General features: G+C 31.4%; 1 protein-coding gene across 1 annotated transcript in view; it reads left to right on the forward strand.

Annotated features, from left to right (window-relative positions):
- The window catches only part of SLC30A5 (solute carrier family 30 member 5), a 50,722-nt gene that overhangs the window by 12,670 nt on the left and 25,326 nt on the right, over nucleotides 1-12,726 (forward strand). The window contains exons 3-10 of the mRNA XM_051991637.1: nucleotides 791-857; nucleotides 2,980-3,065; nucleotides 3,836-3,923; nucleotides 6,638-6,725; nucleotides 8,248-8,324; nucleotides 8,943-9,113; nucleotides 10,580-10,868; nucleotides 11,639-11,847. Of these exons, the coding sequence (XP_051847597.1) occupies nucleotides 791-857; nucleotides 2,980-3,065; nucleotides 3,836-3,923; nucleotides 6,638-6,725; nucleotides 8,248-8,324; nucleotides 8,943-9,113; nucleotides 10,580-10,868; nucleotides 11,639-11,847 (1,075 nt within the window). The remainder of the gene's footprint in view (nucleotides 1-790; nucleotides 858-2,979; nucleotides 3,066-3,835; nucleotides 3,924-6,637; nucleotides 6,726-8,247; nucleotides 8,325-8,942; nucleotides 9,114-10,579; nucleotides 10,869-11,638; nucleotides 11,848-12,726) is intronic.

Genomic DNA, 12,726 nt, shown 5'->3' on the forward strand with positions numbered 1-12,726 from the left:
TTATTCAGTTTGTAAAACAGGGACTTAAAAAGTAATTGGTAAAGTTCAAAAAGTCTTATACTTGAATTAATTCCTATAAGTGGAAAAATCCCTCTTCCCCCCTCAAAAAAAAAAAAAAACTTTTTTGTTTAAAGAAATTAGTTATTTTGCTAGAAGTCTTATCAAAATAATTGACTCTTTAGGGGTCTAAATTGAAATTCCATATCTCGTTATTGATAATAGAATGAATAAAAAATAAACATAAATCTTTCTGTTTTATCATTTCTCAGGAAAGATATTGTCTAATTCTACTGTTTACATGGAATATTTTGAGTAGCATGATTACATATATTTAATATATAATTAAATTTTTCTTACAAATTCTGTAATTTAAATGAATCTCTGTATTACTTTGAGATGACATGCTGATGTATCTCTGCATTAATTAAATAGCAAGTACCTGTGTTCATTCCTACCTTCTGTTGCATGCAAACTACAATACATAAATTGTTTAGATTATATTTGTTATTTTACTTTAAGGGTACAAGGTATGATTATAAAGTCATGGTTGATTAAACCACTGGCTTAAATAATTTGTAAACTGGTTTTTAAGGCCATCTAAAAAGCAAAATTCAAAAATATTTTGAGCAATAACATAGAATCAGCATAGCTCCCCATGATGACTAATTTGGAGAATAATAATAATACTCTTTTGAATGTATAAGTTTTGCTATGTTTGCTTAAAAACCATTCTATTTTTCCTGAAACCTTCATGTCTACTGTGCTCATGTTTAAATATTTGTTTCAATAGGTCTGCATTTTTCATGGTTTTGTTTCAAAAGCCATTTTCCTCTGGAAAAACTATAACAAAACATCAGGTGAGTTGCTTGCAAATCATTCTGTGTTAGGGAAGCATTTCTTTCTTGCCTCTCTGCCCGGTAATTTAGAATTTTTAAAAAGTTTACGTAGTTTGCCTTATTTAAGGATTTCTATACTAAATGATTTAAGTAAAAAAGTAAAGATTTTAGATTCAGCAAAATTTTGACTGATAAAATTTTCTGAATAAATAATACTAAGCACGTATGGCACAAATTAAATTAATGTAGTAGACTTAAGTGATACTAGGAGTTCAACTGAAGTTATTGTGTAAAGAATATTTAAACCTGGTAATTTTTGTACTTCCGAAATCTTCCATAATGAAGTACGTTGCTGTTATTCAGGTCAAAGACAGTTAATTCTGTTGTTAAATATTAAAATTTCAAAAGTAAGGGTGCTGGAAGAAATAATAAAAAATGGGATGTATAAAAATGCAAAAAAGGAGTATAAAAGTTTTAATAAGATGTGCAAATTCTTTTAGTGCTAATACTTATAAATTTAAGACATACATTTGACATTTTAAAATCCATCTTAAAATGCCTTAACCTATTATTTTTCATTATGTTCTTCTAGTGAAAAAAGCATTAGACTTAGGGTAAAAAAAAATTAGTTTTAAATCCTAGTTTTTCTACCATCTACATATAACTTAGAACAAAAAACTTAACCAGAATTGGCCTAATTTTTTTTTTCAAGATCATCCTTGTTTTCCTCCTCTCCTCCCCTCAAAAAAAAAAAAAGAAAAAGCTAAGCCTCTATTACAAACTTGTATAGTCAAGCAAAACTAACTGTTAACCAGAACTCTGGGTTTATCACTTCTCTCAGGTAGGTTTGATCATGAATTCTCAGGAATTATTGTTGGTCACTGTGTTGATCAATTCCCAGATTTCTGGCTGAATGTGTCCATGCACAGGCACACATACTAAAGCATTCATTTTATTTAATCAACTTTGCAAGTTTCTGACCTGAGTTTGGGTCTGAGCAAGAGTAAATTGTTTTTGGACTCCCCCCATATTGACAGCTGGAAAACTCTACTGGCTCAGTGTGGCAGAATTATAGGTTCCCTTTTGATCTGGGATTTCTGTCCTAATTATTTTCTGCAGGCTAGACTAGATACTGCAAGTCTGAGCAACATTGCTACTACTGGCTTCTCAACTTCCTCTTTTCTTTATACACAGAGCCCAGGGCCTCCTAGCCAATGAATGCTAGTTCCCTATGTAAGTCCCTTTCTCATTTAAGTTAGAATCTATGATAGCATGCAACAGAGACGATAGTTCATAACTGTCCTTATTACATTGACCCAGTATTTGAGTCTGGTATCTCCTATTGCCTTGGTGAACCAACTCTATCTGGAGGCTTATAGTCTTCATTTAAAAAAATAATAATTTAACAGGCACTATCCTTAGCTCTTTATAATTATTATATCATTTGAGCCTCAGAACAACTTTAGGAGGGATATGCTATTATATTCTACTTTACAGATGAGGAACCTGAAACAAGTATGATCTGTCCAATGTCACACAACTAATAAGTGTCTGAGATTGGATTTGAACTCAGGTTTTTGTGACTTTGAGTCTAGTTATTGAACAATCTCTAAATTCTGATAGCATTTAGGGCTCCTGCAGTCTAACAAAAGATGATGTTTCCAACTTATAGTTGAACTTGCATTTAAGAGCATGATTGCAATTCTTCCTCTCCCTCCTCTTTCTTCTTTTTTCCCCTTTGTAGCCTCGGTAACCTTCCTTCTCCTCTCCTTCCCCCTCTTTAGACAAAATTATACTAATATGTAGTAATCAACAAGAGAAAAAAGCCCTCTTAAAATATTAAGCATAGCCACACTAACATTTGAACATTCTAGAAATTTTAACTATTCAAAATTCAGAAATTCAAAAGAAAATTTTAAGCTCTAACCAAAAATTATGAAAGTAAGACATATAGAAGGTTGTTTTTCATTACTCTAGAATTTGCTAAGTAGATAATCCTAATGTTTTTATTTACGTTGAGATTGTTATATTTTATCCATTTTAAACCTTTTCATTATTATTTTCTTATTTTTAATAGGAAGTTTTGGATTATCTTAATGGTTTCTATCATTGAAAATTTTAATTTTCACTCTTTTCTTTGCAGTGGATCAAAATATTTAAACATGCTGTTGCTGGATGCATTATTTCACTTTTATGGTTTTTTGGTCTCACTCTTTGTGGACCATTAAGGTAAATATAAATTTTTTTGCAAGTTTATTGTGTTAACATTGATCAATATACTAGTTTTATAAATCAGTTTTATTTAACTCATTTTTATATCAAGCATTAATAAAGAAGTTTAGTTTTATGTAAAAAATTGTAATACTTTTCTTACAATGAGTTCAATTTAGGTATTTGTATATGTGTACTTTAATGGTTTGATACTTTATATTGGAAGCCCTGCTCCATTCTTAATCTGTCATAATTGTCAAAGTACTTCAGGCCTTATCTTTGCTTAAAAAAAAATCTTTAAGGATTTTTATTGATTGCAGTTATCAATTATCCATTTGATAATTTCACAAAACAAATATATGACATACTAAAATGTTAACATAATTACCCTAATAACTTTTTTTTAATTGGCACATATGTTTAAGACCTTGTTATAAGCAAATGAATTAAGAGGACCTATAGTCTTCAGTTTACATGGAAGTGAAATTATTCTCTCATTTTCTCAAATAAAAGTACTATTAATTACCTTGAAGTATTTGGACCATAATCACTAAAATGTCTTTAAATACAAATTCCATGATTTGTGGAGAGTAAGAAAATTAGTGAGCAGTTAATAATCTACATAGTAATTAATTGTGATACTTAAGTTTTGAAAGATTCTTTTTTCTTATGAAAGCCTTTATGAAAGCCAAATAAAACTACCTGATCCATTTTCCTAACCTGCCTCAATTCATATGTATTGAAAAGTTACATAGGAAAACCATTTAAATCACTTTTTATTTTCATAGGACTTTGCTGCTCTTTGAACACAGTGATATTGTTGTCATCTCGCTACTAAATGTTTTGTTCACTAGTTCTGGAGGAGGACCAGCAAAGGTATTTTTTTTCTCAGCTATCTCTTATTTCAGAATTGAAATAGTAACTATAAATTTTGTCATTCGAGAGTTAAATAACAATTGCAATCTTTTCACCATTATCACTAATACAAATCTTTCAAAGTTCATATTTTAAAATTTTCATTTTATTTTCATCTTCAGGTTCTATATTCCCTTCCTTTCCTTCCCCAATTCATTGAGAAAGCAAGAAATATGATACCTGTTATACATAAACAATTGTGGAAAACATTTCTGCATTAGTCATGTTCACCTCCACCATTATCACCCCACCACCTCCAAGAAAATGCAGGAAAACTAGTAAAAGTGAAAAGCTTTGTTTCTGTCTCCAGTTTCTGTTTTTTACATAAAACTGATGAATCCATCAGTTCTCTTAACTGATGATAGATAGCATTTTATGTCTTGAGTCCTTTGGAATTATGGTGGCTCATAATACTGATCAGAGTTACTGATCATAATACTGTAATCAACTTCACAGTTGATTATCTTTACATTTCAAAATCCCCTGATTGTTAACATTAGTTGAGACTTAAAAACAGAAAAATAAATGTATGCTTTGCTAAAGGTGCTTGTCATTGTCATAGAGGATGTCCTGGAGAAGATCCAAATGGAATAACTTCACTCTAGATAAATGATGCTTTTCAAATCTTTCTCTTGGTAAATAATATAGTGCTGATTACATCAAATTCCAGAACATTACAAGCCTTCCTCAATGAAGTCTCTGATTATTCAAGAGTGGAATAATTCATATAGGAAAAAAGTAAATAATTACAAAATGCTTGCTGCCCAGAATTGCATATACTTATTATGGGTCCTGAAGTAAACGAAGGATTTCTCAAAATTGAATAGGAAGAAGAACACAATATAGATCAAATTGTGGAAATTGTATAGTGCTTTTAAAACTCCTTTCTAATGTAAAAATCCATATTTTTAAATACATGTTTTATTGATAATTGTGTGTATCACTTCAAAGAGAGCAGTCTTCAGATAATAAATCATTTGTCACTCAAGGGGCATTGTAAGGACATTTAATGGACATGGCTTGCAGTCCTTTTCCAGTAATGATTTATGTGCAAAAAGTGACATAAAGCTATTATCCATGAATTATATATGGCTGAAAAGGAGAAGAGGGCTTATCACATAGGTGACAAGAACAAAGGCTGACAGCACAAGTATTATGCAGTCTTAACCGCAAAATGTGAAAAAATCTAGAGGAAGGTCTGTGATCTGCTCTGGTGAAGGGAAATAACCTTCATTAGTAAAATCACATATTTATTGAAGTATTATTATCCAAAGAGTGTTTTTTTCCCCCTTGTCATATATAAACCTTTAAAATATCTTGAGGTTTGACCTTTAGACATAGCAAACCCCACATAATGACTTTGTGATTGTGAAGCAATCACTTCAACTCTCTGAGGCTTGGTCTCCTTAGCTGTAAATGAAGATGATAGCTGTGATACTTATCTTCCCAGTTACAAGCCTCCAAGGAGATAGTGCACATAAAGCACTTGGCAAACTGTAAAGCATTTAAGAAATGTCCACTTACAATTAACTCAGCTAGTTCCCAGACAGGCACACTTCAAGGCCTGTGCTTTGGAAGTCTTGCCTGTATGTCTCTGCTTCTAATTTTCTGGACTTTGCCAGCACGCCTTAGTTGCCATCTTACCCTGCAGCTTCACCTCATCCTACTGTAACATCCATCCACCTCTGCAGCCTTCTTATCCTCTTCTCAGTAGCTAAGTCCTTGCCAAGCACTCCATTTTGAGTAGATATCCAGGCCAGCCAACCTTCATTTGCTTCCTGATTCTGCTTTGGACTTCTAGATACTCTATCCTTATTTAGGTATTTCCCCCTCCATTCTTTTCAGCTGCTCCCCTCCCCCTCTTTTTTCTTTCCTTTTTAGACTGTAAGCCCCTTGAGGGCAGGAATTCTTTTTGTTCCTGTTTCTCTTAACACTTAGCACTGTGCCTGGTACCTAGCAAGTACTTAATAAATGCACATTGTTTTGTCTATGTGTCCTTATCCAAAATGAGTCTCTAGAACAGGATTTAAATAAGAGTCTAGAATAAGGGACCAGATTATGAATAGGTGTAATTGCTTCACTTAGATTTAAATAAGAGTCTGGAATAAGGGGCCAGATTATAAATAGGTGTAATTGCTTCACTTAGTAATAGACACACTTTGATTTGAATTTGCAACTAAGTGAGCTACATGTTTCTTTGATCCAGGGATTGTGATGGGAAACAATGTTTTTACTATTCCTGTCATTTAAAATTTTCATTTATGTGTTTTTTACTTAAATGCCATTAACTGCCTCCTTCCTTGTTTAGTAATGTCTATTAAATAGTTATTACTGGATTAGGTAGGATTTCCAATTATCAGTTATATAACAGCTAGAAATTTTAGCTTACATTAATTGAAGCGTGATAACATGCCATGACAACAAAGAAAAGGAAATTCTTATTTTTCTGCATTATGTGTTTTAGATGCCTCAAGATGTTCTTCTGAACCTAATGGGCCTCTTTGCTTTTATATATTACCAGTGAAGATAAAATTTTAGATCATTATGTACTTACTTTTTTCAGATATGAATTTTTATTTTGATATATTACAATTTCTTTTGCATCTTCAGAATATTTTTAACATTATATTTGATAACCCTGAGAACCTTCTAAAAACAAATAATCTTATTTTCAGACAAGAGGAGCTGCTTTTTTCATCGTTGCTGTGATCTGTTTGTTGTTTTTTGATAATGATGATCTTATGGCTAAAATTGCTGAGCACCGTATCCTTTCATAAAAAAGTAAAATCAAGCCAAGATATTTTTGGTACTGTAGAAGAGTGCCAGTGGTAAAAGAAAAATAGATTATGATTAACACTGATCACATTCACAAATGGAACAGAATAAAATTGTTTAATATTGAGTTGTTTCACAAAATTAAAAGATTTAGTTTAAAATAAATTATTTTTCCAGGATCATAGAACTTTCCGTAATGGCTAAATATTCTGAAATTGAAAGGAGTTGAAGTAGGAAAGCCTATAGAAAAATGACATTTGTTCTTAAGTAATAGAAGCTGCTAGATCTATAACTACAAGAAGTAAACTATTGGACTCTCTTAAACTAGCTTTATAAGCAGCATGTCTTTAGTTTGGCAAACATGTTAAGTGCCTGTTTTTTCTAGCATACTGTGAGAAGTGACATAAGTCACAGACTTTAAAACTACTCATTTCTTTCTCTGAAGAAGTTAATGTTTCATAAGGAAGAATACAGGATGTATGCAGATATGTACAACACTGTATAAGAGTAATTCCCAGAGGGTAGAAAGTGGTAATCAGTAAGTAATATGGTACAATAGAGAATGCTGAATTTTGTGTGAGAAAACCTGGGTTCAATTCCTGGCTTAGACTATGGATACCACTCTTACTTTGGTAAGACATCACTTGATGTCTTTAGGCCTCTCTTTGTTCACTGTAAAGTGAGAGGGTTCCATCTCTGAATAAATTATCCTATGATTTGATTTGATAGTAGGGTTGATTTATTGCCATATTGGCAAATGTTAGAAGGACTTAGGAAAATTGAATGATTGATAAAACTTGAATTAATTAGTTTTGTCTACTGCTAAAGAGAAGATTCTTCAAACTAAATTCATCTGGATATAGTCATAATCTCTGCTACTGGGAAGAGACCCACTTGAGCTGAGAGTTTGATTGCACTAGAGCTAAAGTCAATCAGGTTCTCTACAGTAAATCTAGTGCTTAATAGGAATAACTTCAGGAGTAGAAAATTTCCAGGTTTTTTAAGGAGGAGTTAGTCTGCACACTTCAGAAAAGGAACAGATAGTGCTTCTGGACCAATCAGTTGTGATATCTGGCCCTTTGAGGGGCCGCTGCAGTTTATTTGCAACTTGATTGTTTTCCCTAATAATTTTATAGGGAATAATTAGGTTGCAAGGAAATGTCAAAATAAAACAAGATCCAAAAAAATCTTGTTTAGCCCATAGAATTACCAAGCAGCTGCTCCACACTAGATTTGGTTCCTTTTGTGGGCTAGCCTTGGAGCCAAAGACCTGCTTCTAATGATGATTACTATGTTTTCTTAAATGCTGTTACCTCTATATCTTTGACATTTCAAAACCTTTCTCAGTCTAAATGTTGGAGAAAAGACTTCATCCCTAGCAGAGTAGTTGGAGTGGAAAAACAAGATTATCTTCTGTTTCAAATCCATATTAGCATTAGAGCTACCACTGCTAATGAACAAATATATGAATTGAAGATGTATTGTGTTTTCTTTAACTTGAATTCTTTAGCTGAAGGACATCATGATAGTGCTCTCACACATATGCTTTACACAGTCATTGCTTTCTTAGGTGTTGCAGATCATAAGGTAAGTCATTTTCCTTATACCTAAATATCTGGAATTTTTTTTTTTTTAAGATTGTGTTATCTTTGAAAGGAATGTATGTGTCTGTCATTGTCAGTATCTAGAATAAAGCCTGACTTTTAATAATTTGATTCTGTTTAAATGGGTTTCTTAATAGTCAGAGATTTAGGCAATTTGATATTATCATTTCTCTTTTTCCCTTCCTTAAATATCTAAGAATACAGCCATTTCTTACCTACAAAAATGAATTCAGAATGACAAAATAAGTTATGTGTTGAATAGTGCCTTATTTGATAAGGCATTTTTTTGTTTGTTTACTTGTCAAATTTAAAGGTAATAAATTGCTGTTACATTTTAACAGGATTGATGTCCCTAATTCAACGTAATTCTATATTTGGATTTTTCATAATAGAACTTTTTTTATTATAATGCTATGATAATTAAAAAAATAAATAGAATCTCATTGAAAATGGACCTCAAATCATGTATTTTTAAGCAATAGATTTGAGATAGTAACAAAGTTTGCAAGAACAGTTTACCAGTTCCTTCCAACATAATTTTTTATCTGTCAATATCAGATCCTATGTACTTCTTTTAAGAATTTTATCATTTTATTAACAGGGTGGAGTATTGTTGCTCGTATTGGCTTTGTGTTGTAAAGTTGGTTTTCATACAGCTTCCAGAAAGCTCTCTCTAGATGTGGGTGGAGGCAAACGTCTTCAAGCCTTATCCCATCTCGTTTCTGTGCTGCTTTTATGTCCATGGGTCATCATCCTTTCTGTGACAACTGAGGTAATAGCAAAAAGTAATTTTAGCAATAAGTGAACATTTGAATTACTATTCACTCACAGATATGTTGTTTTAATTATTTATAAGTGCATAAAACTTTACTTTCCCCTAAAATCAAGAATGTTCATACATACAGATTTACAGAATGCTTTATATAAATTCTCATCTGTTTACAATATTTTCTTCTCCATATATGTCCATAATGATTGGATTCTTTTTTCTCTCAATAGTATTTTATTTTTCCATATACATATAAAATAAGTTTTCGACATTCATTTTTGTAAGATTTTGTGTTCCATAGTTTTTCTCCCTTCCTCCCTTCTCTCTCCCCAAGACAGCAAGCAATCTGATATAGGTCATACATGTATAATTCTTTCAAATATATTTCCATATTTGTCATGTTGTACAAGAAAAATCAAGCCAAAAGGGAAAAAACACAACTAAGAAAAAGCAAATACTCCTCAACCCCTCCCACCCACTCCCATTCCCCCAAAAGGTAAAAATACTGTGTTTGATCCACATTCAGTCTCTATAGTTCTTTTTCTGGATGTGGATAGTATTTTCTATCTCAAGTCTATTGGAATTGTCTTGGATCACTGCCTTGCTGAAAAGAGCTAAATCTGTCACATAATCTTGCTGTTATTATGTATAGTGTTCTCTTGACTCTGCTCACTTCACTCAGCATCAGTTCATGTAAAATTTTACCAGGCTTTTCTGAAGTCAATGTGCTCATTATTTCTTATAGAACAATAATATTCTATTACATTTATATACCATAACTTATTCAGCCAATCCCCAACTGATGGGCATACGCTCAATTTCCAATTCCTTGCCAATACGAAAAGAGTTGTTATGTACATTTTTGTGGGTCTTTTGCCCTCTTTATGATCTTTTTGGGATACAGATCCAGTAGTGAAACTTTAGGAACAAAAGTATATAGTTTTATAGCCCTTTGGGCATAGTTCCAAATTGTTCTCCAGAATAGCTGTATCATCCCACAACTCTACCAGTAATGCATTAGTGTCCCAGTTTTGCCACATCTCCTCCAACATTTATCATTATCTTTTCCTGAGTGATCAGATTCTTATTTGATTTTGTATCTTTTCACATTTTCATATTCTTTTTAGATGATAGGATTATGATTGTTTAGAATTTGAAACAATATTTTAGAAAATGCATTGAGAATTAAATATAGTCCTTAACTATCGTATTCCTTTGATCCAGGAGGTTGTAGGATGTATTTAAATCCTGAATTTGAAAACAAAAAAGCCAATACTAAATGGTATTGACTCCCCAAATATTGGGGAGAAATGTGCAGATACAATACATTTTAACATTCACATTTGGTCATTTCTATCTCCTTACTTAGACCAAAGAACTTTAGTTTCACCCCCAAAAAGCATTAGCACATTAAAAATTATTTGCATAATATATCCTTCACTAGTAGGAATTTCGTTCTTTTTTTCTAGAGTAAAGTAGAATCTTGGTCTTCTCTCATCATGCCTTTCACAACAGTTATCTTTTTTGTTGTGGTCCTGGATTTCTATGTGGATTCCATCTGTTCAGTCAAAATGGAAGTTTCCAAGAGTGCTCGCTTTGGATCTTTTCTTATCTGTATGAGTGCTCTGCTTTTTGGAAATTTTTGGACACATCCAATTACAGACCAACTTCGAGCTATGAATAAACCAGCATATCAAGAAAGCACTGAACATGTTCTTTCTGGAGGAGTAGTAGTGAGTGCTATATTCTTCATTTTGTGTAAGATCTTATTTTATTCCTTAATTTTCTACTTGTTTAAGATGAGAAAGATTGATTTGTTATTGAGAAAACTAGGGAAGAGTGACAGTGCCAATTAAAAGCATGAAATAAAAATTAAGAACTGCTCTGAAGTATTGATTTTTGCTAATAAGTGCTTTCTATATAATACTATTTTGCTTTGTGATTCACTTTTTGATCTTGGTGATCAAATTATTTTCTACTGGAATTTTTTTTTATTAAACATATTAAAAAAGATAATTAAATCTAATATATTTATACAGTTATGCTGTACAAGAAAAATCAAATCAAAAAAGGGGGAAAATGAGAAAAAAACAAAATGCAAGCACACAACAAAAAGAGTGAAAATGCTATGTTGTGATCCACACTTATTTCCCACAGTCTTCTCTGTGAGTGTAAATGGCTTTCTTCATCACAAGATCATTGAAACTGGCCTCAATCATCTCATTGTTGAAAAGAGACATGTACATCAGAATTGATCTTAGTATAATCTTCTTGTTGCCATGTACAATGATCTCCTGGTTCTGCTCATTTTACTTAGCATCAGTTCATGTTACTGAATTTTTAAAATTTTAAGTACTTCCAGTTAATGTTAGTACTTGGCTTTTGTAAGCATTGACTATTTGAATATTTTCCTGGTGGAAACTGATGATTAAAAAAAACAAAAGACTTCAATAAAAATTTGTTTAAAACAAAACAGAAAGGAAATAATTGTAACTCAAAGCTGTTTTGTGAATTTTTTTTCTTTGTAGCTGCTAACATACTAGCTTCTCCCTCTAAAAGAGGACAGAAAGGTACTCTTGTTGGCTATTCTCCTGAAGGAACGCCTCTATATAACTTCATGGGTGATGCTTTACAACACAGCTCTCAATCAATCCCTAGATTTATTAAGGAATCACTGAAACAGATACTTGAAGAGAGTGATTCTAGACACATCTTTTACTTCTTGTGCCTGAATCTGGTAAGATTTTTTAATAGAATAATTTAATTTTAAAGCTTATTTGTCTTTTAATATGAGTTTTTATTTAATTGCCATGTTACCAATTTTAATATACTTAGGAACTTGAAGAGAAAAGGTCACACATTAAAATTTGATTTGAGAATTCAGTATATATAAAATCTTATGTAGCCCCAGTATTTAACATTTCTAGTTAGAGTAGTTTTTTAACATACTTTTAAAATTATATTTTCACTAAAAAAGAAAAAAAAAGTTTGCTAAACAATTGAAAGAATGTAAACAAGATTGCAAGGATATATTCAGCCTATTTATAGAGATATTCTTTGAGCTTTTTAGAAATTCCTATTTGGAATGTTAATTATAAATTGATTTATGTAAAAATTACAAATTATTATATACAAAGGTATTCCTTCATTATAACAAATAGTTGTCATTCAAATGAATATCATAAGCAAAATTTATTTCTCTTAAAAATTTTTATATACTTTTATGTTTGTCGAATAAACTACATTTTGGTATTTTATCTCCAAGTTCAGAAACTTTTTTTAGATTAATGGGAGAAAGAGAAGGAAGACATTGTCAATTTGTAAAGTTTGGTTCATTTAATATTTTTAATGTTGTTCTATTACATGTAAGTCATATAGTCATACAGAATCTTTTTTAAAATGTTAACAAAGATCCTTTTGGTTTAGTATTAATATTTATGAGAAGCCAAAGTGCTTAAAAAATTTGTTCTCTTAGGCCAAATATAAACTCTAGGATTCACTTTTTTTTTTTTTTTTTTTTGGCATTCCTTGCTAAGAAAACTCTTACTGATATTGGGTAATTCAATGATTTCAACAGAAAAATTGAATTATCATTGATAGAGGACATTTTCTCATT

This window comes from Antechinus flavipes, chromosome 1 (assembly GCF_016432865.1).
Source record: "Antechinus flavipes isolate AdamAnt ecotype Samford, QLD, Australia chromosome 1, AdamAnt_v2, whole genome shotgun sequence".
NCBI classification, from domain to species: domain Eukaryota; kingdom Metazoa; phylum Chordata; class Mammalia; order Dasyuromorphia; family Dasyuridae; genus Antechinus; species Antechinus flavipes.